We start from the raw sequence: 25,188 nt of genomic DNA, 5'->3' as shown, positions 1-25,188 counted from the left end.
TGGTGGGAATGTGAATTGGTACAGCCACTATGGAGAACAGTATGGAGGTTCCTTAAAAAACTAAAAATAGAACTACCATATGATCCAGCAATCCCACTACTAGGCATATACCCTGAGAAAACCATAATTCAAAAAGAGACATGTACCAAAATATTCATTGCAGCTCTATTCACAATAGCCCGGAGCTGGAAACAACCTAAGTGTCCATCATCGGATGAATGGACAAAGAAGATGTGGCACATATATACAATGGAATATTACTCAGCCATAAAAAGAAACGAAACTGAGCTATTTGTAATGAGGTGGATAGACCTAGAGTCTGTCATACAGAGTGAAGTAAGTCAGAAAGAGAAAGACAAATACCGTATGCTAACACATATATATGGAATATAAGAAAAAAAAAATGTCATGAAGAACCTAGGGGTAAAACGGGAATAAAGACACAGACCTACTTGAGAATGGACTTGAGGATATGGGGAGGGGGAAGGGTAAGCTGTGACAAAGCGAAAGAGAGGCATGGACATATATACACTACCAAACGTAGGCTAGATAGACAGTGGGAAGCAGCCGCAGAGCACAGGGGGATCAGCTCGGTGCTTTGTGACTGCCTGGAGGGGAGGGATAGGGAGGGTGGGAGGGAGGGAGATGCATGAGGGAGGGGATGTGGGAACAGATGTATATGTATGACTGATTCACTTTGTTATAAAGCAGAAACTAATAAAAAAAAAAAAAAAGAAAAAAAAAAAAAAAAGAACATAGGGGTAAGACAGGAATAAAGACACAGACCTACTAGAGCATGGACTTGAGGATATGGGGAGGGGGAAGGGTAAGCTGTGACAAAGTGTAAGAGCGGCATGGACATATATACACTACCAAACGTAAGGTAGATAGCTAGTGGGAAGCAGCCGCATAGCACAGGGAGATCAGCTCCGTTCTTTCTGACCGCCTGGAGGGGTGGGATAGGGAGGGTGGGAGGGAGACGCAAAAGGGAGGGGATGTGGGAACATATGTATATGTATAACTGATTAAATTTGTAAAATAAAAAAAAAAAAAGAAAAAAAAAAAAAGACAGGAATAAATAAGCATTGGTGAGACTGTAGAGAAAAGAGAACCCTTGTGCACCGTTGCTGAGAATGTAAATTGGTGGAGTCACTATGGAAAACAGTATGAAGATTCCTCAAAAAATTAAAAGTTGAACCACTGTTTGATACAGCAGTTCTACTCCTGGGTATTTATCCTAAAAAACTAATTCAAAAAGACATGCACTGCTCCCCACATGCTCATTGCACCATTACTTACAATAGCTAACACATGGAAGCAACTTAAGTATCCACTGATGAATGAATGGATAAAGAAGATGTGGTATGTATATAATGTATGTATGACCGTGTGTGTGTATGTGTGTGTGTACATAGTGGAATTTTATTTAGCTATAAAAAAGAAGGAATTCTTGCTATTTGCAACAACATGGACAGACCTTTAGGGCATTATGCTAATAAGTAGGACAGAGAAAGACAAATACTGTATGATCTTGCATATGTGTGGAATCTTAAAAAAAGAAAAAAAAAAACCCAAACTCATAGATACAGAGAACGGAATGGTGGCTGCCACAGGCAGGGGCTGGAGGGGTTGGTAAAGTGGTCAAAAGGTTATGAACTTCAGGTTATAAAACAACTAAGTCATGGTGATATAATGTACAGCATGGTAACTATAGTTAATAATACTATAGTGTGTATTTGTAAGTGGCTCAGAGAATAGATCTTAAGAGTTCTCATCACAAGAAAAATAAAGTGTAGTGATGGATGTTAACTAGACTTACTGTAGTGATCACTTCACAATATATACAAACACTGAATCATTATGTTGCACACCTGAAACTAATACAATGCTATATGTCAATTATATCTCAATGGGGGGGAGATTTGCAATTATTATAGCATCTTCAAGGACTACAACTTGTAAATACACAATATCCAGTCAGCGCTTTTAACCCTGAATTATTCTTTGTCTGACATTAATATTACCACTTTTCCTTTACTTTATTTGCATGTACCTAGTTTATCTCTGCCCAGTCATTTCTTTCAACTTTATCATTTAATTAATAAACACACACACACATATTCTCTGACCCTACAAATTGTATAATTTTTGATATCTGATTTTTGAGGATATTTTGGCTCATTCATAGTCAGTAATGACAGACAAACATTTCATTTCATTCCTTCCATCTTTCTTTCTACTATTCATTATTTTTTTTTCCTTCTTTACAACTTATTTCACTTGCTTGGTTACATTTTTCCACATTTCCTTTTCTTCTTCTATCATTTGAAAGCTTTCTTTTGTGTTTCTCAATTCCATTTCCCATCCTAATAGTTATGATTAACTGATATTTCTCTAGTATACTATTATCATATTAAATAACTAAGCAATCCCATCAAGACACATTAGCTTTCACTTCTCCCATATCACCCCTTTTAGAACATTTTCACTTAACACATTTTATAAATTTCAAGTCTTCTATCTTGAGATCTTTTTCCTCATTTATTTTTCTCAGAGAGTGTTCAGGGTAGCAGATTTTCTGAATTCTACATATACACAAACATGCGGTTTGTTGGCCATGACAAACAAATGACAGATTTTGCAAAAGACATTTGGTGCTCCTGTAGCTTCTAGCACCACAGATGAGAGTCCAATACTAACCTAATTTTTTCACACGCAGAACAACATAGTGATCAAGAGCATGCAGTCTGTAACCAGACTACCTGGGTTTGAATTCCCACTTTACCATATGCCACATGCATGATCCTGGTCAGATTACTAAACCACTCATGCCCCCTTTTTCTCTTCTGTGGATAACAACCATGCTAGGTTGGTTTGTTGTGTGGATTAAGAGTATCACATGTGTTAGCACTTAAAGAAGGCCTGGAACATGATAAATTTTCAATAAACATTAGCTGCTGTTATTATCAATATTATTAAAGTACTGTAACCAGTTCTTTTAAAGTGGAAGTGTAAGATTTTCTCTTTATATCTGAAACTCAGGTATTTCACTGATACATATAAAAGATTACTGTCTTCCTTATTTCTTCCTAGGAGTCAGTGAGGTATTTCAATCCGAAACTTCAACCTCTTCCAGGCACACAAAACTCATAATAATGGTTAATTATAATAAGGTGAAACAAGGTTCAGGCTGAAGTCAAAGGGCATAAAAGATTTATCTGAAGTGTTCTAATTTTATAAAAGACAATGTATTCTCTTATTACTTTTAAAATGATGGTCAATTCTGGTCACAGTGAAGGGAGCTATATTTGGAAATTCTGACTATAATGAAAACCATCTGAACAAAATAGGTTGCCCCAGTAAGAATAAATCAAATGAGGTAATCAGATTGAATAAATCACAATCTACTCAACCTAATACAGAAAGGCTATATTTGAGTAACTGATTTAGTCATTAGCCAAAGGATAAATTTTTATGTGTATAAAATAAATACGTTAAGAACTGTCAAGCTTGTCACCTGAATACAGACGATCAAAATATTAAACTGCCAGAGTGAAACCAACATCCAATGGCAATAGCCTCTAATAATATTTATGTAAAGGCTTAAGTTGTACTGAGTACATGCTCAGTAACAAGTGCAGATACAATGAAAGACAAGGTGTTTTAGGCCCTAATCATCAAATGTATTGTGAATCACAGACTCAAAATTTTCAAGTTGAAGCTAACACCATCATTTAACAGATGAGGGGGAGCTTGAATAACCTGAAGGTACCTATCACAAGCTGCATATATGTTATCAGTAACTGTACAGAGAAAAAAACACATGCTTCTAATATGGCTGGTATCATAGCAGAGAGTCAGACTAAAAACAGGAAGATGAGATTCTTGGTCTGAAGGGTAATGGTAGACACTTGAATCAGAATCACTCCACACATCCTCACCAAGACCAAATAAATAAATTCAACAAGTAGCACAAATAAAAACTACACATGCCCAGGCCTTCAGCATTCCTGGAAGACAGAATATAACAGACTTCAAGTTGCCTTTATGTAGAAAAATGGGCAAAGATATACCACAGAAGTGGAAACAATAAAGGAGGGATTGAAATCATGAGCTCAAAGTAGATTGCAGGCTAAAAAGTACTAAGTGACACGAAGAAGGAATTTTATGAAGTCACAATTCACAGTGAAAATATAGCAAGACACAATATCTATGCACCAGATAAGACCAACCTCTTATATAAGGCAGAAACTACAGGAAATACAGGAGAAGTATTAGAGACATACTACTGATAGCAGATGCTAACACTCCACTCTCAGTACAAGACAGGCCAATTAAACAAAAATTAAGAATATTTATATAGATCTAAATAACATAATTAACAAGGCAAATCTTATATAGATATGTTGAACACTGTATCCTGATAGTAGAGAACATACCTTCTTCTAAGAGCATGTGGAATATTCACAAAAATTGACTATATAGTAGGTCAAAAGGAAATGTCAGTTAGTTCCATAAAAGAGAAATATTACAAACTCTCTGATCACCATGTAATAAAACTAAAAATTAAAATCAAAATGAAAAACAAAACAAAAAGGGAGGATACCCATGAAGAGGCAAGGGAGACAGGTTGACTTGGGTGTCAGATCTGGAAAGGGGTGAGGAGGGCATCTGCCCGAAAGTGCAAAGGGCAGACTGTTATGTACACTGGAATTGATCAAATAAATATATTAAGAATAGTAGAAGCCAAAATTCTCCATGTTGGAGAAGGAAGTTGTAAATATGGAAAGAAAACTAGAATAAATCCTGTGCAAGTGAAGGTATCAGTGTAACTTCATGGAGATACTGTGTGTGTGCTTATGTGTGTGTTTGTGCATACACACACAAAAATAAACATACACATACGTATAAATTACTACCAATGAAAATTTCTATATAAACGCTTGTATATACAAATACATATTCCCTAGCTCTGTCAATGGACAGGTCCAATAACAATATACACACTATGCATACAGATTTTATTTTTAAAATACCATTCTCCAAACCAGGGCTCTTTGAAGAAACGACTGTTGAAAGGCAAGATGAGCCCTGAGCATCTTGTGCCAAAAAGCAAGGACACCCATAAAGAATGATGGGGATATGTCAAAAGAACACATAATGCAGCATGAAGAGATCCCAATGGCCAAATCCTGGGCGATTTAAACATCAAAATAAATAATGACAGCAACAAATTACAACCCACTGAGTAAAACAGTAAACAATTCTATACTGATATTAACATGTAAAATACTAACTACAAAGAGAAAAAAGGTAACTTTACAATGGAAAAGTCTGGCAGACACCAACTTAAACAAATGAATAAATTATTACTATCAGTAATAAAACAAAATCCTGGGTCACCAAAACACACTGTCACTTCTGTGATGTTCCTCCCGAAGATGCCTAACTTAAATCAAATCATGAGGAACATGAGACAACTCCAAACTGAGAACCATTCTACAAAATAAGTGCTATAATTTTCAAAAGTGTCAAGGTCATGACCATTAAAGACTGCAAAACTGTTCCTGACTAAAATAGTCCAAAGAGGCTTGACAACTAATTTACAACATGTGGTTTGAGCTGAATCCTTGTGCTATTAAGGTCATTAATGGCAAAATAGGTGAAACTTAAATGGGGGGGTCTAAGGATTAGATGGGATTCATATATCAATGATAATTTCCTGATGTTGATAGCTATCCCATAGTTACATAGAAAAATGCCATGTTTGCACAAAATATACTGAAAGTGTTCTAGGGTGATGGGGCATCACTTTCGAAGCCCAACATGTAGATAAAGGGTACAACTTTTCTGTAAGTTTGAAATTATTTCAAAAAAAATGTTTAGAAAACGATGATCATAAACTGAACTACCGTCTTCTTGACATATATTTTGTGCGTGGCATTTTATGTTCCTAATAGGATCTTCATAGTTCATTCATCCATTGCCTCATTTATTTAATAAATATTTACTGAACATCTACTAAATGCCTTACTATAAATAACAGAGGTCAGCAACAGATACTGTCCCTGATCTTGTGGAATATACAAACAATTTGCGGGGAGGGGCACATAGAGAGGAAAGGTATTAATCAGCCACATACAAAAACAACATTAAACTGTGAAGAGCACCCTAAAAGGAAAAAATTACAAGCAACATTTATCAAGGGGACTAAGCCAGTCTGGGGAGTCAGGAAAGACTTCTTTAGTCAAGAGATAGCTCAACTTCCAAGTATGGAATTAACTAATGTGAGCAAGGTGGGAATGCTACAGAATTGACTCCAAAATGCTATTTTGTTGCCTGGTTCCACATATGTTCAATTTATATAAGAGAGTGGTTAAAAATCTTCATATATCTGGAAGATATGGGGGAGGAAGGGCAGGGGGAGAAAGAGCTTGCAACTAAAGCTCTAAGTTACTAAAACGCAAGACTGCCATCTAGTGGTAATTTGAGCAAACCCCTTTCAAGTAAGGGGGGGGGCCCGAGAAGGGGGAGGGAGTAACGAATTACAACAGTGGTATATAGTGACATAAATTCTCATATACAAATTTATAAATAAGATCATTCATTGTGAGAAAACTAAGAAAACTAATATTTAATAGAATCACCTAAAAATTCTCCAAGAAAAGGGCAATTTGTGAAACAAAAGAAACTATAATTCTTCTCTTTCTTGAGGGACACTGCCAAAGAACAAGACCTCTATTGGGCACATCTGCTAGAAGAACCAACATTTAAATACTCCCCCAAGCAGCATGTCCCAATGGGGAAAAAAAATTTTTTTTATAATTTCCTAATTAATATTATTTCCTGACTTCAATCATGCATGGCAATTAAATAAATTCTTCCAGCTGAAGATGCTTCCACTGCAAATATCTTCAGTCATCATTATCATCCCTGAAGTGAATTCAATATGAATCTCATGACAATTAACATTAACTACATAGCTGGTTATCATTTCTTAAAATGTTGAATTCTAATTTACTAAAATATTGGCTTCTCCCTTCTTCTAACTCTGTTGATGTTCAGAAAAACCAAGATTTGCTGTATGTTGCATTACCCTAACAAATCTAATAGTAGAGTTCATTTGAAAATTACATCTACCTAACAACTCTTTCTACAGCTTCTACCAACCTCCTAGTTAAATACTTACAAGTATAGGAAAATAAAAGACTCACAACAGACAACTTCTTGTCAGAATCTGGGAGGAATCTCTAGTAAACTTAAGACAGATGGAGCAGGACTGAAAGAAATCCAGTACAGAATATGCCTCACAATCTATTTTTATATATACATATTTTGGTTTCCCACAGCTAAAAGAAGTATTGTACTACACCTTGTAGGCCCTTAAAGAATAACACATAAAGAAAATAAAGAACAGCAAAAATAGAAAACATTAAAAAAGTATCAATTATAAAAAGAATTTTGAATAGGTTAAAATCACATTTTAAAAGGCAAGGGTCGAACAAAATGCAACCTCTATTTACAAAAACAATCAGCAAAGATGTATCAAACAAATTCAAATCAATGTAATATAAAAATACAATTCTGAGCAAAAGATACTGAATGGAATGAATGTGACTATTTTATACTGTTAATGGGTATACACAAAAGGAACAGGAAAAGTTATAAATGTCTATGTGCCAAATGATACAGCATTAAAATAGAAAAAACTATGTATATATTTTAAGTACGTCATTTTAAATGAGGTATTGACAGAAACATAATAGAAGTGAAAGACTGTTGAGTTTTCTTAAGCTTTGGGCAAGTAGACAAGATAAAAAATAAAAAGGATACAGAAAACTGAATAAACAAATTTATATCAATAAACTTAACAATGTATGTTAAATTATGTTGCCAACAAAGAATACATATTTTCCAAGAAACTGTGAACACTAAAACTGATCAGATATTAAGCCATAAAAATTATTTCAAATCATAAATTTCACATCTATGAACAAAATTGATTAAAATCTGAATGCAATGAGAAAAATTATAGCCAAAATAATTTAACCAACTAAAAATATAACAAACCCTTTTCTAAATAATTCTTGGGCCAAAAGGGATATGAAAACCAAACACAATTAGAAGCCATCTAGAAAATTACAAGGAGGTCTTAGTATCAAAATCTGGAGGGGAGGGGATACAGAATTAAGTTGTAATCGAGAACAAATCCAAAACCTAAACGCTTGCAGGAGACTTCCCAACATGGCAGAGTAGAAAGACCCTGAGCTCACCTCCTCTCAGGGGCACACCAAAATCACAACTATCTGCAGAACCACCTATGAAAAAGACTAGAACCTACCAGAAAACATCTTCTACAACTAAAGATATAAAGAAGAACCACAATGAGATAGGTAGGAGGGGGAGAGTCATGGTATAATCAAGACACATGCCCTTCAGTGGGCAATCCACAAACAGGAGAATACAATTGCAGAGGTTCTCCCCAGGGAGCAAGGGGTCTAAGCCCCACATGAGGCTCCCTAGCCCAGGAGTCCTGTGCCAGGAAACAAGCCTTGAGAATGTTTGGCTTTGAAGGCTAGCAGGGCTTAAATTCAGGGGGGCTGGAGGGCTGTGGGAAACAGACTCTATTCCTAAAGGACACACAGAAAATCTCACACGTTCCAGGGCCCAGGGAAAAAGAAGTAATTTGAAAGGAGCCTGGGTCAGACCTAACTGCTGATCTTGAGAAGTCTCCCAGAGAGGAAAGAGGCAACTGGAGCTCACCCTAAGGACACAGACACTGGGGGCTGCCATCTTTGGGTGCTCGTTCTATCAGACACTGGTGCTGGCAAGTATCACTGTGGAATCCTCCCTCTAGCTTATTAGCCCTAAGACCCCAGGACTCAACAGCCTGTAGTCACCAGTTCTGCGACACCTGAGGCCAAGCAACTAACTGGGCCAAGACATACCCCCATCCACCAATAGGCAGGCTGCCTTAAGAACCCCTGAACAGACAGCTGCCCCAGACATGGCTGTGCCCACCAGAGGGCCCAGGACCTGGCCCCACACACCAGTGTGCAAGCACTAGATCTGGGACTCCCAGGGCCCTACAGGCAGAGATTCCAAGACCCAACTCCACCTACCAGCAGGGAGCTGACACTGGCCTCAGGACCAGCCTCACATACCACTGGACAGGCACCAGCCCCAGGACCCACTGGGCCCAGCCCCTGCCTCAAAACAAGCCTGCTCTAGCCTCAAGACCAGTCTCACCCACCAGTGGGCGCTCACCAGCCCCAGGACAACCTCAGCCCTGAAGCCTGCCAGGGCAGGACCCAGCCCAACCACTAGCAGGCCAGCACCAGACCTGGGACAGTTGAGCCCTAGTCCCACCTACCAGCAAGCCAAGACAAGTTTCAGGACACCACAAACCCTGCAGCCAGCTGTATCAGGAACCAGCCCCACCCTCCAGTGGTCTGACACCAGCTCTGGGACCCCTGGGCCCTCTAGCCAGACCCCAGGACCCAGCTCTGCTTGACAGTAAGGCCAAAACCAGCTCCGAGACCTGACTTCAGCCACCAGTAAGTGAGCACTGGCTCCAGGATCTCCTGGACCCCAACTCTGTCCACCAGTGAGCCAGCACTAGCCCTAAGGCCCCCTGGGGTTCCACAGCCAGCCACCTCACGACCCAGCCCTACCAATCAGTGGCTGGCAGCCTCCACACAAGGCAGGACTTGGCAACCAACCAGACCAGGGGCCAGCCACACCTACCAGTCCACCCACAGTGGTCAGCCCACCACAACAGAAGGACACAAAAAGCCCATATAGGAGGCACCACTAGAGCACACAGTTCTAGTGACCAGAGAGAAGTACACAGCTGGGGTGCATAGAACATCTCCTACAAAAGGGTACTTTTCTAAGGTCAGGAAACATAACCAACATACCAGATACATAAAAACAAAAACAGCAACTCAGGCAAAATAAGTTGACAGAGGAACACGTTTCAAACGAAGGAATAAGATAAAACCCCAAAAGAAGAACAAAGTGAAGTAAATATAGGCAATCTACCCAAGAAAGAGTTCAAGGTAATGATCATAAGGATGATGAAAGAACTCAGGAGAAGTAAAGATGCACAGGGCAGGAAATTATAAGTTTTTAACAAAGAATTGGAAAATATAAAGAACAACCAAACTGAGATGAAGAACACAATAAATGAAACAAAAATTACACTATAAGGAATCAATAGAAGACTAGATGATACACAGGAAAAGGATCAGCAACCTGGAAGACAAGAATAGTGGAAATCACTGACGCTGAACAGAAAAAAGAATAAAAAGAAATAAGGACAGTTAGAGACCTCTGGGGCAACATTGAGCATACTAGGATTCACATTATAGGGGTCCCAAAAGGAAGAGACAAAGGAGCAAATAATACATTTGAAGAAATAATAGCTGAAAATTTCCCTAACCTGAGAAAGGATACAGACATCCCAGTGCAGAAAGCACAGAGAGTCCCAAACAGGATCAACCAAAAGAGGACCACACCAAGACACAATGTTATTAAAATGGCAAAAACATTTTAAAAGGACAGAATATTAAAAGGAGCAAGGAAAAAGCACTAAGTTACATAAAAGGGAACTCCCATAAGACTATCAGCTGACTTTTCAGCAGAAACTCTGCAGGCCAGAAGGGAGTGGCATGATATATTTAAAATGATGAAAGGGAAAAACCTACAATCAAGAATATTCTACCTGGCAAGGCTCTCTTTCTGATTTGCTGGAGAGATCAAATGTTTTGCAGACAAGCAAAAGCTAAAAGAGTTCAGCACCAACAAACCAGCTTTACAAGAAATGTTAAAAGGACTTCTCTAAGTGAAAAAGAAAAGGCTACAACTAGGAACATGAAAATTATGAAAGGAAAAAGCTCATCAGTAAAGGCAAACATACAGTAAAGGTAGTAAAGCAACATGTAAGAGCTAGTAGGAAGGTTAAAAGACAAAAGCAGTAAAATAAGCTATATCCACAATAAGCAGTTAAGGAATACACAAAACAAACAGATATAAAATATATGATATCAAAAATGGTAATTGTGAGGAGAGAAGAGTACAAATACATGGTTGTTACAATGCATTTGAAATTAAGAGATCACCAACCTAAAATAATCATGTATATAAATACAGATTGCTACATATAAACCTCATGGTAACAACAAAACAAAAATCTATAATAGATACATACACAAAAGAAAAAGGGATCCAAACATAACACTAAAGATAGTCATCAAATCATAGAGGAAGAGAACAAAAAAAAGAAACAAAAAAGACCTACAAAAACAACTCCAGGGCCTCCCTGGTGGCGCAGTGGTTGAGAGTCCGCCTGCCGATGCAGGGGATACGGGTTCATGCCCCGGTCTGGGAGGATCCCATATGCCGTGGAGCGGCTGGGCCCGTGAGCCGTGGCCGCTGGGCCTGCGCGTCCAGAGCCTGTGCTCCGCAGCGGGGGAGGCCACAACAGTGAGAGGCCCGCGTACCGAAAAAAAAAAAAAAAAAAAAAACAACTCCAAAACAATTAACACAGTGGCAGTAAGTACATAAGTATCAATAATTACTTTAAATATAAATAGAATAAATGCTCTAATCAAAAGACAGAGAGCATCTGAATGGATGCAAAAACAAGACCTGTAATATATGCTGTCTACAAGAGACTCACTTCATATCCAAAGACACAAACAGATTGAAAGTGAGGAGATGGAAAAAGGTATTCCATGCAAATGGAAATCAAAAGAAAGCCAGTGTAGCAATACCTGTATGAGACAAAATAGATTTTAAAACAAAGACTGTGACAAGAGATAAAGAAGGATATCATATAATGATCAGGGGATCAATCCAAGAAGAAAATATAACAATTACAAACATATATACACCCAACCTAGGAGCACCTAAACACAAAGAGCAAATATTAACAGACATAAAGGGAGAAATCAACAATAACACAATATTAGTAGTGGACATTAACACCCACTTACATCAATGGACAGATCATCTAGACAGAAAATCAATAAGGTAACACTGTCCTTAAATGACACATTAGAGCAGATGGACTTAATAGATATATATAGAACACTCTGTCCAAAAGCAGCAGATAACGCACTCTTTTCAAGTGCATATGGAACATTCTCCAGGATAGATCACATGCTAGGCCACAAAACAGGCCTCGGTAAATTTAAGAAAATTGAAATCATATCAAGCATCTTTTTTGACCACAATGCCATGAGACTACAAAAAAAAAAAAAAAAAACTGCCAAAAACACAAACACATGGAGGCTAAACAATATGCTCCTAAACAACCAATGGATCACTGAAGAAAAAAAAAAAAAACTGGAGACAAATGAAAACAAAACACAATAAATCCAAAATCTATACGATACAACAAAAGCAGTTCTAAGAGGGAATTTTAAAGCGATACAGCTTACCTAAGGAAACAAGAAAAATCTCAAATAAACAACCTAACTTTAAACCAAAAAAAAAAAAAACACCTAACCTTACACCTAAAGGAAAAAGAACAAACAAAACCCAAAGTTAGTAGAAGGAAAGAAATCATAAACATCAAGAATTAATAAAATAGGGACTAAAAAAAACAACAGAAAATATCAGTGAAATTAAAGCTGGTTCTCTGAAAAAATAAACAAAATTGATAAAGTTTTAGCCAGACTCATCAAGAAAAAAAGAGGGCCCAAATCAATAAAAATCAGAAATAAAAAGGGAGAATTTATAAGCAACACCACAGAAATAAAAAGAATCATAAGAGATATGTCAGTAAAATGTACAAACTAGAAGAAATGGACAAATTCTTAGAAATGTACAATCTCCCAAGATTGAACCAAGAAGGAATAGAAAACATAAACAGAGCAATTACCCATAATGAAATTGAATCAGTAATTTAAAAACTCCCAAAAAACAAAAGTCCTGGACCAGATAGCTTCACAGGTGAATTCCACCAAACATTTAGAGAAGAGCTAACACCTATCCTTCTCAAACTATTCTAAAAAGTTGCTGAGGAAGGAATACTTCTGAAATCATTCTATGAGGCTAGCATCACCCTGACACCAAAATCAGACAAAGAGATCACAAAAAAGAAAATTACAAGCTACTATCACTGATGAACATAGACTCAATAATCCTCAACAAAATATTAGCAAACTGAATCCAATAATATGTTAAAAGGAGACCGTACACCATTATCAAGTGGAATTTATTGCAGGGATGCAAGGATGGTTCAATATCCACAAATCAATCAACGTGATACACCACAATGACAAATTGAAGAATAAAAACAATATGATCATCTCAAAAGATGCAGAAAAAGCTTTTGACAAATTTCAACATCTACTTATGATAAAATCTCTATAGGAAGTGGGTACAGAGGGAACATACCTCGACATAATAAAGGCCATATATTATTAGCCCACAGCTAACATCATACTCAATAATGAAAAGCTGAAAGCATTTCCTCTAAGATCAGAAACATGACAAGGATGCCCACTCTCCTCATTTTTATTCAATATAGTATTAGAAGTCCTAGCCACAGCTTTCAGATAACAAAGAGTAATAAAAGGAATCCAAATTGGAAAACAGAAAGTAAAACTGTCATTGTTTGCAGATGACATGACATTATACATAGAAAATCCTAAAGATGCCACCAAAAAACGACTAGAGCTCTTCAATGAATTCAGTAAAGTTGCAGGATTCAAAATTAATATACAGAAGCCTGTTGCATTTCTATACACTAACAACGAACTATCAGAAAGAGAAATTAAGGAAACAATTCCATGTACCAATGCATCAAAAAAGAATAAAATACCTAGGAATAAACCTACCTAAGGAGGTAAAAGACCTGTACTCGAAAAACAAAAGGACACTTATGAAACTAAAGAAGACACAGATGGAGAGACACATCATGTTCATGGATTGGAAGAATCAGTATTGTTAAAATAACCACACTACCCAAGGCAATCTACAGATTTAATGCAATCCCTATCAAAATACCAATGGCACTGCTCACAGAACTAGGATAAATAAATTTAAAATTTGTATGGAAACATAAAAGATGCTGAATAGCCAAAACAATCTTGAAAGAGAAGAACAGAGCTGGAGGTACCATGCTCCCTGACTTCACACTACACTACAAAGCTTCAGTAATCAAAACAGTATGGTACTAGCACAAACATGGATACACAGATCAATGGAACAGACCAGGAGCCCCGAAATAAGCATGCACGCCAATGTTCATATTATTTACAATAGCCAAGATATGGAAGCAACTTAACTGCCCATGAACAGATGAATGGATAAAGAAGATGTGGTGTACACACACACACACACACACACACACACAAATGGAATACTACTCAGCCATAAGAAAGAATAAAATTTGCCATTTACAACAACATGGATGGACTAAGAGGGTATTATGCTCAGTGAAATAAGCCAGACAGAGAAAGACAAATACTGTATTTTATCATGTATATGTGGAATATAAAAAATAAAACAAACTAGTGAACATAAAAAGAAACAGAATCACAGATACTGTGAATAAACAAACTAGGTTACCAGTGTGGAGAGGGGAGGTGGGAGGGGCAAGATGGGGCAGGGGATTAAGAGGTACAAAGTACTATGTATAAAACAATTAAGCGTCAAGGATATTGTACAACACAGGGAATAGAGCCAATATTTTTAATAACTATAAATGGATTATAATTTATAAAAATTTTGAATCACTATGTTGTGCACCTAAAATTAATATAATATTGTAAATCAACTATACCTCAATTTAAAAAAAAACCCTAAATGCTTGATCATCAAACAAAAATAAACTTAAATAAATTTAAGCAAATAAACTAGAAGTTAGAAAGAGAAAAAATATCAACCTGCAGGGAGGACAAGGGAGAAATTAATAAATTAAAAAAAAAAACTTTTAATGGAAATAATGAATAAAACTAAGAGCCAGGTTTTTAAAATAGTAAAATAAAACAAATTATGTTTTACACACACACACACAAAAAGGAAAGCAAACAAGGGGACATGCAAGTACACATACTACAGATATTGCATACAACTCTCTGCTAGTGAGTTCTGAAAATCTAAATATTACCTGTGTAAGAAAAAATAAATCATCAAGACTGCCTCAGTAAAAACTAGAAAACTAGACTATATGGAGTCACATAAAACTGAAGAAGTTATCCAGATGCTCCCTCTCCCCCACAAAAAGGGGCACAGAATCAGACTACTTTAGAGGTGCATTAGTTCCAAGTTTCATGAAAACATATAAATGCTATTTAAACTGCTCCAGAACACTGGGTAGGGAAATAAAAGCTGTTCATTTAAGTGTTCAATGTTAGCATTAGCCTGCTTCCAAAACTATAAAAAGATAGTCCTCCAGTCAGGAAATTGTTTTGTCTAACTTATGACCAATGATGTAAAAACCTTTAAACAAAATACTAACAAATGCAAAATATTTGTATTAAACATTAACTCACAGGGCAAAACAGACTAATTTCTGAAACTCAAGGATGGTTTACTATTAGAAACATTATTAAATAATTATAATACAGCACATTAACAGCTCACAGCATTATATGGTCACACTGATAAATGCAAAAAGTGAAATAAAATATTTCTGATTTTTAAAAATTCGGTAAAAATAGCAATTATTTAGTATAAGAAAGAATATGTAGCCCAAAACGAGCTGACATACATAACATAAATACTAGCAGGATTTTCCTGGCGGTCCAGCAGGTTAAGACTTCACGCTCCCAATGCAGGAGGCGCGGGTGCAATCCCTGGTCGGGGAACTAAGATCCCGCATGCCGCGGGGCACCGCCACACACACAAAAAATACACACACACACACACACACACACACACACAGCACTCACATTAAATTCAAAATTAAACAAGGATGCCCAAAGTCTCCTTTTAGTTTAAACAATCTCAAAGTTCCAGCCAAGCAATGAAACATATACGATATAACTAGGGATAAGGAGAAATTATAGGGACCTACCAAGAAAATTAAAAATATCAACTGAGAAACTATGAGAACTAATAAGAAACTAAGGAGTCTGATTTTCAAGTAAACATATAAAAATCCTTAGCTTTCTTAATTATAAATAATAACAAGCTTGAAAATAGGGAGAAGTACGCTTTCACAACAGAAAAGAGAAATACATAAAATACTTAAGAATGAAGGTATACTTAAGAAATATATGGAACTTACAAAAAGAAAACTAAAAAATTTAGGTGAGAACATAAAAAACTTGAGTAAACAAATACACCATGTTCCTAAGTGGCAAGATCGAATACGATATAAGAAATCCAATTTCTCCCACATTATTCTATAAGTTTAATGCAATGGAAATTTGGGGCACTTGATAAAATTACTCAGAATGATATTCAGAATAAACTACTCAGGAAAAATAAAGTTAGAAAAAGTTGTTAAACTGTTTTTGAAAAAGACTACAGGATGTTAAACTATATTATAGTCAAAATAATTTAAAAAACAAAACGGTTCTAGAGCAACAATGATGTTACACAAGACTGAAAGGTCAGAATAATTAAAATCAAGTGGTGCTAGAGCAACACACAGCCCCCAAACAAATGCTAGTATATTGTGAAGGCCACAGCTTGCGAGAGTTGTGGTGTTTCAAACCAAAAGGGATACACAGTATGACTAACAGGTCAGAATAATTCCACCCAAATTCAGAAAGTCAGAAATTATGAATAAGCAATAGTTGGATACCTTAAACCAGTTTCTAATCTGGTTTTTTTTTTTTTTTTCTAAACTGACCGTTTTCTATAACAATTATAACAGGGGAACAATGTACAATGTTTTCTGACTCATGTTCCCTATCCTGTTTTTACTAGTGGGTCAGGAATACAGTTGCAAATGAGTTACAAGTGTAAACGTCTGACAACTCAATGAATTCATCAACAACAGTTTAAAACTCTTTTGAGAAAGAATTAGTTCAGCTAAAGCCGCTTAACTACAAACGATAGGATTACCTTAGATCCCAATTCACAGAATATACCAAAATAAATCCTGCATGGATGAAGTAAAGTATAAACACTAAAATCATACTATCAAATGCTCTTCAAAGAATCTGAACTAATTCAACACTCCCACCAACACTGTAAGGACCCATTTTCCTTAGTCTTCACCAACATAAGTTCATTTCCTTTGAGAAATTCTACTTGGAGGAATATATGGCAAAGCAATAATCAGAAACATACACACACAAAAATAATTAAGGATATCTATTGCAACACAGCTCCTAATTTTGAAATGTTGAAAAAGACAAATTCTCGTCAATCTGTTATCATTTAAATAATTATTGTACATTACTCAACAGAATACTATACAAACATTAGTAATGATGTTGCTGAAAATATGTAATGGCATGGTGAAATGTTTTTACAATATATTGTGTAGTTTAAAAATATAGTTTACAAATGAGTTTTCATATTGTGATCCCAAATCTATAAAAGGGCAAAATTTAATTTTAAAATTATGTGAATGTGAATAACTTTAAGGATGGCTAACAAAACGCTAAACAACGGATTTTTTTCTTCTCTTTCCTTCTTAGAGATTGTTCTCTAAAGTGTATTTCCTAAAAAAAAATAAAAAATAAAAAGAAAATCACTACTTCAAAAATAAAATAAAATAAAATAAAATGTATTTCCTTTACCAAATTCCCTAATTTGGATAGTGGATCCCATAAGATCCACTGTTCCTAATCAGAAAAAAAAAAAAAAAAAACCACATTTACAGCTGGCAGACAAAGAAATTCCACTTCTGTGAATGTGTAACAAAATTATTATACACACAAATATTTAGTACAATGTTTATCTCAGTAGTATTTAAAATAGAAAATAATTAGAAACAACTTAAATTATAATAGGTTCACTAAACATTGTAATCATTTCATGATATAAGTCAAACCACAATGCTGTACACTTTAAAGTTATACAGTGCTGTAGGGTCAGTTATATCTCAATAAAACTGGAAGGAAAAAAAAAAACAAGTCCAACAAAAGAATGTTTGGATAAATAAGTTAGAGAACTTCCATAGGATGTCCATTAAACTCTGCTTCAGATGGATATTTAATAACCAGAAAAATACTGACAATATAAATATAATGGTTGGTTAAAATATAGACTATGAAACTGCATGGGTTGTGAGCATTATTTTTTTAAATAAATACATAACTATATGTATGGAAAAATCACATACTGCATTATTTTAAAAGCTGGAAAGAAACAACAAACATTAAAATATGTTTCTCGGGCTTCCCTGGTGGCGCAGTGGTTAAGAATCTGCCTGCCAGTGCAGGGGACATGGGTTCCAGCCCTGATCCAGGAAGATCCCACATGCCGCGGAGCAGCTAAGCCTGTGTGTCACAACTACTGAGCCTGCGCTCTAGAGCCCACATGCCACAACTACTGAAGCCCGCGCGCCTAGAGCCCGTGCTGTGCAGCAAGAGAAGTCACCGCAATAAGAAGCCCGTGCACCACAACGAAGAGTAGCCCCTGCTCACCGCAACAAGACCCAACGCAGCCATAAATAAATAAATAAATAAAATTTATAAAAAATAAACAAATAAAATAAGTTTCTCTGGATGACATACTGTTGATGGTTTTAATTTCCTTAACAACACTGTGTTTCCCAAATTCTCCACAAAGTGGGTTTGGAAAGGATGATATACATACAAAAATACCCAAAGGGCAGGAGAAACTTAAAAACTAAAGCAGCCATCTGTCTCATTGTTTTGATTTAGTTTTCCAGAATTTTATTCATTTTAAATTTAAAATGACACTAAAGGAAAAAATTATCACACAGAAGTATAGTTTTTTTTAATAGAGAAGCACTGCTCCAAAATGTGTGCTTTTAAGTGTAAAAATTAAAATATTTTAATGAAGCTTAAAGTAGTAAGTACTATTTTATAAAAGTGAATAAATAAATACAGTTAGTAAAAATGCCATCTACCTATAGCACTAGTATTTAAAACCCTGGCTTTGGTATTCCAGTACAGCTATGTAAGATGTAACCATGAGAAGAAATCTGGTGAAGAGAACATGGAACCTTTCTGCAACTTCTACAATACTGTAACTTTTTATGAATCTATTCAAAATAAACAGTTAAAAAGAGACTGCTTTATGTAATTCTCTTCTGGATGAACAGACTTTATTAAAAACTTGATTTTAAGCAGCATACATAATAAATCTTTATAGTTGTATTCAATTTGGATGAAATCAACCTCACTTATTACATTTTTGTTTGTTTGTTTGTTTTGTTTTTTGGGGTTTTTTGTTTTGCGGTATGCAGGCCTCTCACTGTTGTGGCCACTCCCGTTGCGGAGCACAAGCTCCGGACGCGCAGGCTCGGTGGCCATGGCTCACGGGCCCAGCCGCTCCGCGGCATGTGGGATCTTCCTGGACCGGGGCACGAACTCGTGTCCCCTGCATCGGCAGGCGGACTCTCAACCACTGCGCCACCAGGGAAGCCCCACTTATTACATTTTAAAGGGCTTGCTTTTATAAGGGTAACTCTTTTCACCAACAAAGCAAAGCTTAGTTTATGTCAAATCTTGCATAAATATCTGAATTTTGAAAACTAGAAAAAACAAAAGAACACTGAAACTTTTAAAAAACATTAGTAATTAAAAAAAAAAACTTCTATCCTACAGTTACAATGCCTGCATGCCCTCTAAATTGGGAAAGAAAACTTTCTGTCTTACCATAATTAAATTGACTGTTGGACTTTTCACAGTTAATGATGTTGAACCTATAAGCAATGCTTGGTCGCATTCCACTGACTTCAAAGTAAAACCACTGATGATAATGATTACTATTTATATCTGAGTTCAGAATAAGGTCATATTCATTTCTGAAAACAGAAAATAAACAAATTTGATGAAAATTAGGAAAATAATCTGTGCACATACAAAATGGGAAAATTTTTAATGACTTACTTTCTAATTTGAATTACTTTGCGCAGATTCCCGGATTCAAATTTGGAGTTAAACTTCAAAATATCTCCTTCTTCTGGAGTGGTATAACTAAATGAAATTTTAAAGTAAGAATAATAAGATACATTGCATTTAAACAAGTGAGCAAAAAATAAAACTACACTACAGATTAAAAACACACCATTATTGCTGCATCACCCTCCTCATTATTTTTAAGCCAAAGAACAAAACCAACACAAGCAAAATACAAACTTCAGCTAATATTTATAGACAAAACAATTATAAGTACGAGTAGAGATTTGTTCCCACATTTATAGTCAGTGTTAATCACAAAAACTTTAGAAATAACTAAGAAGTTATGAATAAGGTAGATTTGTTTTTCATTTTTGAGAATATTATTTCAAATTCAGTCATTAGCTCTGACATTAACTTTACCCTAACTCTCTAACAAAAATCTTTTTTAAATGTTTTATTTCTTCCAAATGAGACTACTGAAATATGAAACTGCCCCAAAATATTAGAATGTTGAGGGAGAGGGAAAACCCATGTGCAGGCTGATTAAATTTCTTATTTGATAAATACTAGTCACCTTCATCATTCTTCATTTTCACTTATTTATTTATATTTAAACCATAAAATACAATGGTACCAGTGATAATCCTAAATTGGAAGTGACGTTAAAACATCAAGGATCACAAACAAATGGCTTCAAAGGTCAGGCAAGTAACTTAAAGGACTGAAGCAGGTTGTAAGCAGTAAGAGACAAAAGAGAGAAGTGGGGACTGTGGAGAGTTAGGAAGCATATGTTCCTTCTAAAGGGGATGGTAATTTGTTGCCCTAAGGAAATGAAGGCTCAGTATTACAGGACAAAATTGCAGCATTCATGTGATATCTCCACTCTCTTAAGTGGAGGTATTTTCAGTTTTTAAAAATAAAGCATCAGTTTGTGACCTTTCCCTTATGAAACCCATTAAAAGCCCACCTAAGATCAAATAAAAGCTTTCGATATATTCAATTTAAGTAAATAAACATGACTTACATTACCATTACATCTCTGTTAAAAGATCAAAACGTAGTGAGGGTTAACTAACTAGGTGGAAGTTAACTATATTTTTTTGTCTTTTAAAAGAACACTGAAATTTTACAGTAGGAATAAAACCAATAAAAGTAAAACAAACAAACAAAAAGCATACTTACTTTGGGTTATCTAAGTCATATACCACTCGATCTATTATATCACTCTGATGTATTAGCCTCTCAATATCTTGGGCAATTTTTGTCCTGAAATCATAAAAAAGAAGTTTGACCAAAATTCATTATTATCTCCCAAGTAAGTTTTGGATAAAAAAGCATAAAATGATTAAAAAAATTTCTTAAAGTAAAAATGATCAGTCCTCTACATATTTTGTGTACAAAAAAAAATCAATTCATAACAAGACAAAAACCAGTATTTTAAAAGTCTGAGTTACAGAAAATAACTAGCTACAAGGCCAATAGTTTTTGGGAAAAAAATCTTGAATGTCTATTATGCTTTTCTACATAGAAATTCTTAATCTAGCAGTTACGCATAATTTATTAATTTTTATTTTACAAAAAATAACTCATCACTCACAAAGCAGTATATCAAGAAATAAACCCAGTATCAAAGGATTATGATATAAATCCTTGATTTAGAGTCAATGTCGTAACTTGCAAAAGTCAAATTCTTTCTAAAGAAACAAACTTTTAAAAAGCTATTAATTATAATAATAACAAATCCAAAATTTATATCAACCAGATCTCCAACAATGAAAGAGATGGCACTTACATACATACTATACCAAAAATTACAAGTGTTCAAGTATGGTGAATGACTAAATACATCCATTTGTCAAAATAATTTATTAAATCTTTGCACAAATGTGCAAAAAATTAATACATACAAAAGTCTGGGGCTTTACTTAAGGAAAATGGTATTAAAAGGCTGATATAATAGCTCAGTTCTACAGCAATGTTCTGTAATGTAAAACAAGGTAAAAAAGCTCGACACCTACAGGGCCAGCAGGTGATGTACCTGAGGAGACCTGTGGAAAACTGGGGAACGCAGGCTCTGTCTAAAAACAACTGAATGTTGCCAGGTAGGAAACAGAGGTTAAGGATGTCATAGCAATTTTCCGAGAAACAGCAGAAACTTGGATCTCTATGTGGAATCTCTCAAATGTTAACTGTTGGCATTCAGTTAAAAAACAAAAACAAAAACCTCTGCAAGTGAAGCTAAAATCACAAGCAAGTTGAATACGGCCTACAGGCTACTGGTTTTCAACCTCTGACACTGCATTTTAGGAGATATAGCTCCCCATTTATATTAAATTTAGATTAGACCTAAAACTAATACCTGAGGGAAATCTTGCCCTGCCCTCAGACCTCATTAATAAAGAGGACAATTAGCCTTTTATTCATACATTTGTGTTAAGCAGCACAGCTTTCATAAAAGATATCAATCCTTCGTTACTTTACCTCAGCTGCCTATTAAAATATATGGCTCTCTAGTCAAAACAAAACAATAAGTATTTTCTAGGTACCCTTGGGGACTATAACCTCAAACTTATTGACATTCATCATCAAAGGCTTGGCTCAGAAGAAAATAATTTGTGTTGGCTCAGAAGAAAATAATTTGTGTAAGGCAGTCTGAAAAATTTGCAGCCCATTCAGTCTAGTAAATACTCAAAAGTTCACATGATATGTGGCCAACACTAAAATTGTACTTTTGTTAGGTTTCAACCAATACAGAACAACATTATGAGAAACAATTTAGTACACCTCATTGCTATATTTACTCAACCATCAGGATATTATGGGATATGTTGTTCGTTACATAGTGTTCTCTGAGGACCCGTAGAAGATATTCTTCATGAGTATGGTATAACCACATATATATGATCACTATGTATGAATGCCTAACAGGACAGGCTCATGACGTAGACCAGGCTGACTCTTGGCTCTGTCATTTGCTAGCAATGTTACCTTGGATAAGTTCCTCAAGAATCCTAAGTTTCAGCATAGTCTTCCATAAAACAGGAGAAATAATAGCAATTTCCTCATAGAGCTGTTATACCATTAAATGACATAATTTATAAGCATATACACACTGCATACAAAGTGCTTTTTACTTATTTCTGTGTCTGGCCCATAAAAACCACCCAATATAAAAATTTTTTGCTAGTGTTGCTCCTACTAATACTTCTATTATCTCCATTCCAGAAGTACATGAACCATTCTAAATGTGATATAAAGAAATCCAAGGGTTTGCTTTCCTTATTTTGCTTTTGCCACAATTCCTTCACCTACGTTTTTAATTTTAAATTTCTCAACAGGTAATATATTGACATGGTACAAAAATCAAATATTACATAAAAGTATAAAATGAAGACTCTCACTTTCAACACAACCCACACTGTTCACTTATCCAGTTAACTACTTTTATTACTCTCCTTCCACAGCACCTTGATTATTTTATTTAATAATACATCTTGTAGCTCTTTCTATCAGTGTACAGAGATCTTTTTGTTTTTTAATCATTGCAAAGTATTCATAGAATGGATACACCATAATTTATTTAACTAGTCTCTGATCGATGGGCATTTGAGTTGCTTCCAATCTCAAAACAATGCTACAATGAAAAACTTTGAACCTAGATGTGCAAATTACATGCGTATATGTACATATATATCATATATATATATCATAAATTTTCAGATGTGGGATTAATGTGTCAAAGGAATTTAATTTTGATAAACTCTGTCAGACTGCCCTCCACAAGAGGTATTATCAATTGAAAATCCCACTATCAATGTATGTGAGAGCCTGTTTCTCCACAGCCTCATCAATAGAATGTACTGTCAAGCTTCCACATTTTAGCCAATTTTTGATATGTGGGAAATGATATCTCAGTACATTTTAATTTGCGTGGTGGGACGGGGGGAGGGAGGTCCACGAGAGAGGGGATATATATGTACATAGAGCTGATTCACTTTGTTGTACAGCAGAAACTAACATAACATTGTAAAGCAACTATACTCCAGTTAAAAAAAAAATGTCTCTTACTTTGAAAAATGCTGAACATATTTCTGAGGTTAAGAGTCACCATGTTTCTTTGCCATTTTTTTCATTTTATTTTGCTGAAAGTATTTTCGTAAAATACCTTAAATGCTTTTTTTAAACAAGGTAACATGACTTATATTTTATAATAAAGTATCTATTATTATAAAATACAGCTAGGCAATTTTTCTAAAACATACAGAAAAACAACGTGAAGAAAATCAAAATGCTAATTTTATGTAATATGAATACAAGGAAAATACACCAAAAAATGCCAAGCACACTTTAAACTGAGATGCTTCATTTTAATTTTTGATCCAACTTAAACCAAAAATATGGATTTCAAGTAATCATCATTATGTATTTACAATAATTTTTTTAAATGTCAGTGCATTATCCACATTGAGATATGAATCTTATAATGGATTTTTCCCCTTCCAAATGAGGTGAAGAGATTTTTAATGAAATTTTATTCATTTATTGTACTTTCTTTTAAAAAGATCAGTGATTACATACAAGAAAGATTATCATAAAGTAGACATTCAAAGTGACAAAAAGATATTTTCACTGAATAATTTTAAGGAATCTAATGCTTTCTTTTCTGAAAATGATAAAATAGTAAATCCTCATTACTTCTGACATCAGTCATTTACAATGTTACTGCACTCAGATAGGGACTGAGCTAAAAGTTGACACTTACAAAATGTTTATCATTTGCTCAAAAAATAAGTTTCAGAAGATGAGGCAAATAAGATAAACAAACTAGAATCAATATCCTCAATGTATTTCAAAAAAAAAAGGAAGCACTTCTGAGTATTTTAGTAATACCTATTACCTGGCCCATATTTGATATTTTATTACAAACACAGAACCATAAAGCCTTCAGACTACCTAGCTACAGGGGTCAGCAAACTTTTCCTATATAGGGTCAGACAGTAAATAGTTTAGGCTTTGCAAGGCACATGGTCTCTCACTACTATTTAACCTTGTCACTGTGGTGAAAAAACAGCCATAGATGGTACATAAACAAATAGGACTGGCTGTGTTCCAATAAAACTTTATTTATGGACACAAATATGAATTTCATATAATTTTAATGTGTTACAAAATATTATTT

General features: G+C 35.2%; 1 protein-coding gene across 6 annotated transcripts in view; it reads right to left on the bottom strand.

The window, feature by feature from the left end:
* Nucleotides 1-25,188, bottom strand: part of AGTPBP1 (ATP/GTP binding carboxypeptidase 1) — a 186,626-nt gene that overhangs the window by 59,113 nt on the left and 102,325 nt on the right. For all 6 annotated transcript variants that reach the window (XM_060101661.1, XM_060101663.1, XM_060101662.1 and 3 more), the window contains 3 exons: nt 21,192-21,275; nt 19,998-20,084; nt 19,764-19,912 (listed from right to left, as the gene is read on the bottom strand). In XM_060101661.1, the coding sequence (XP_059957644.1) occupies nt 19,764-19,912; nt 19,998-20,084; nt 21,192-21,275 (320 nt within the window). The remainder of the gene's footprint in view (nt 1-19,763; nt 19,913-19,997; nt 20,085-21,191; nt 21,276-25,188) is intronic.

This window comes from Mesoplodon densirostris, chromosome 6 (genome assembly GCF_025265405.1).
Source record: "Mesoplodon densirostris isolate mMesDen1 chromosome 6, mMesDen1 primary haplotype, whole genome shotgun sequence".
NCBI lineage: Eukaryota > Metazoa > Chordata > Mammalia > Artiodactyla > Ziphiidae > Mesoplodon > Mesoplodon densirostris.
The sequence above is the reverse complement of the archived record's forward strand: the minus strand, read 5'-3'. Positions and strand labels throughout refer to the sequence as shown.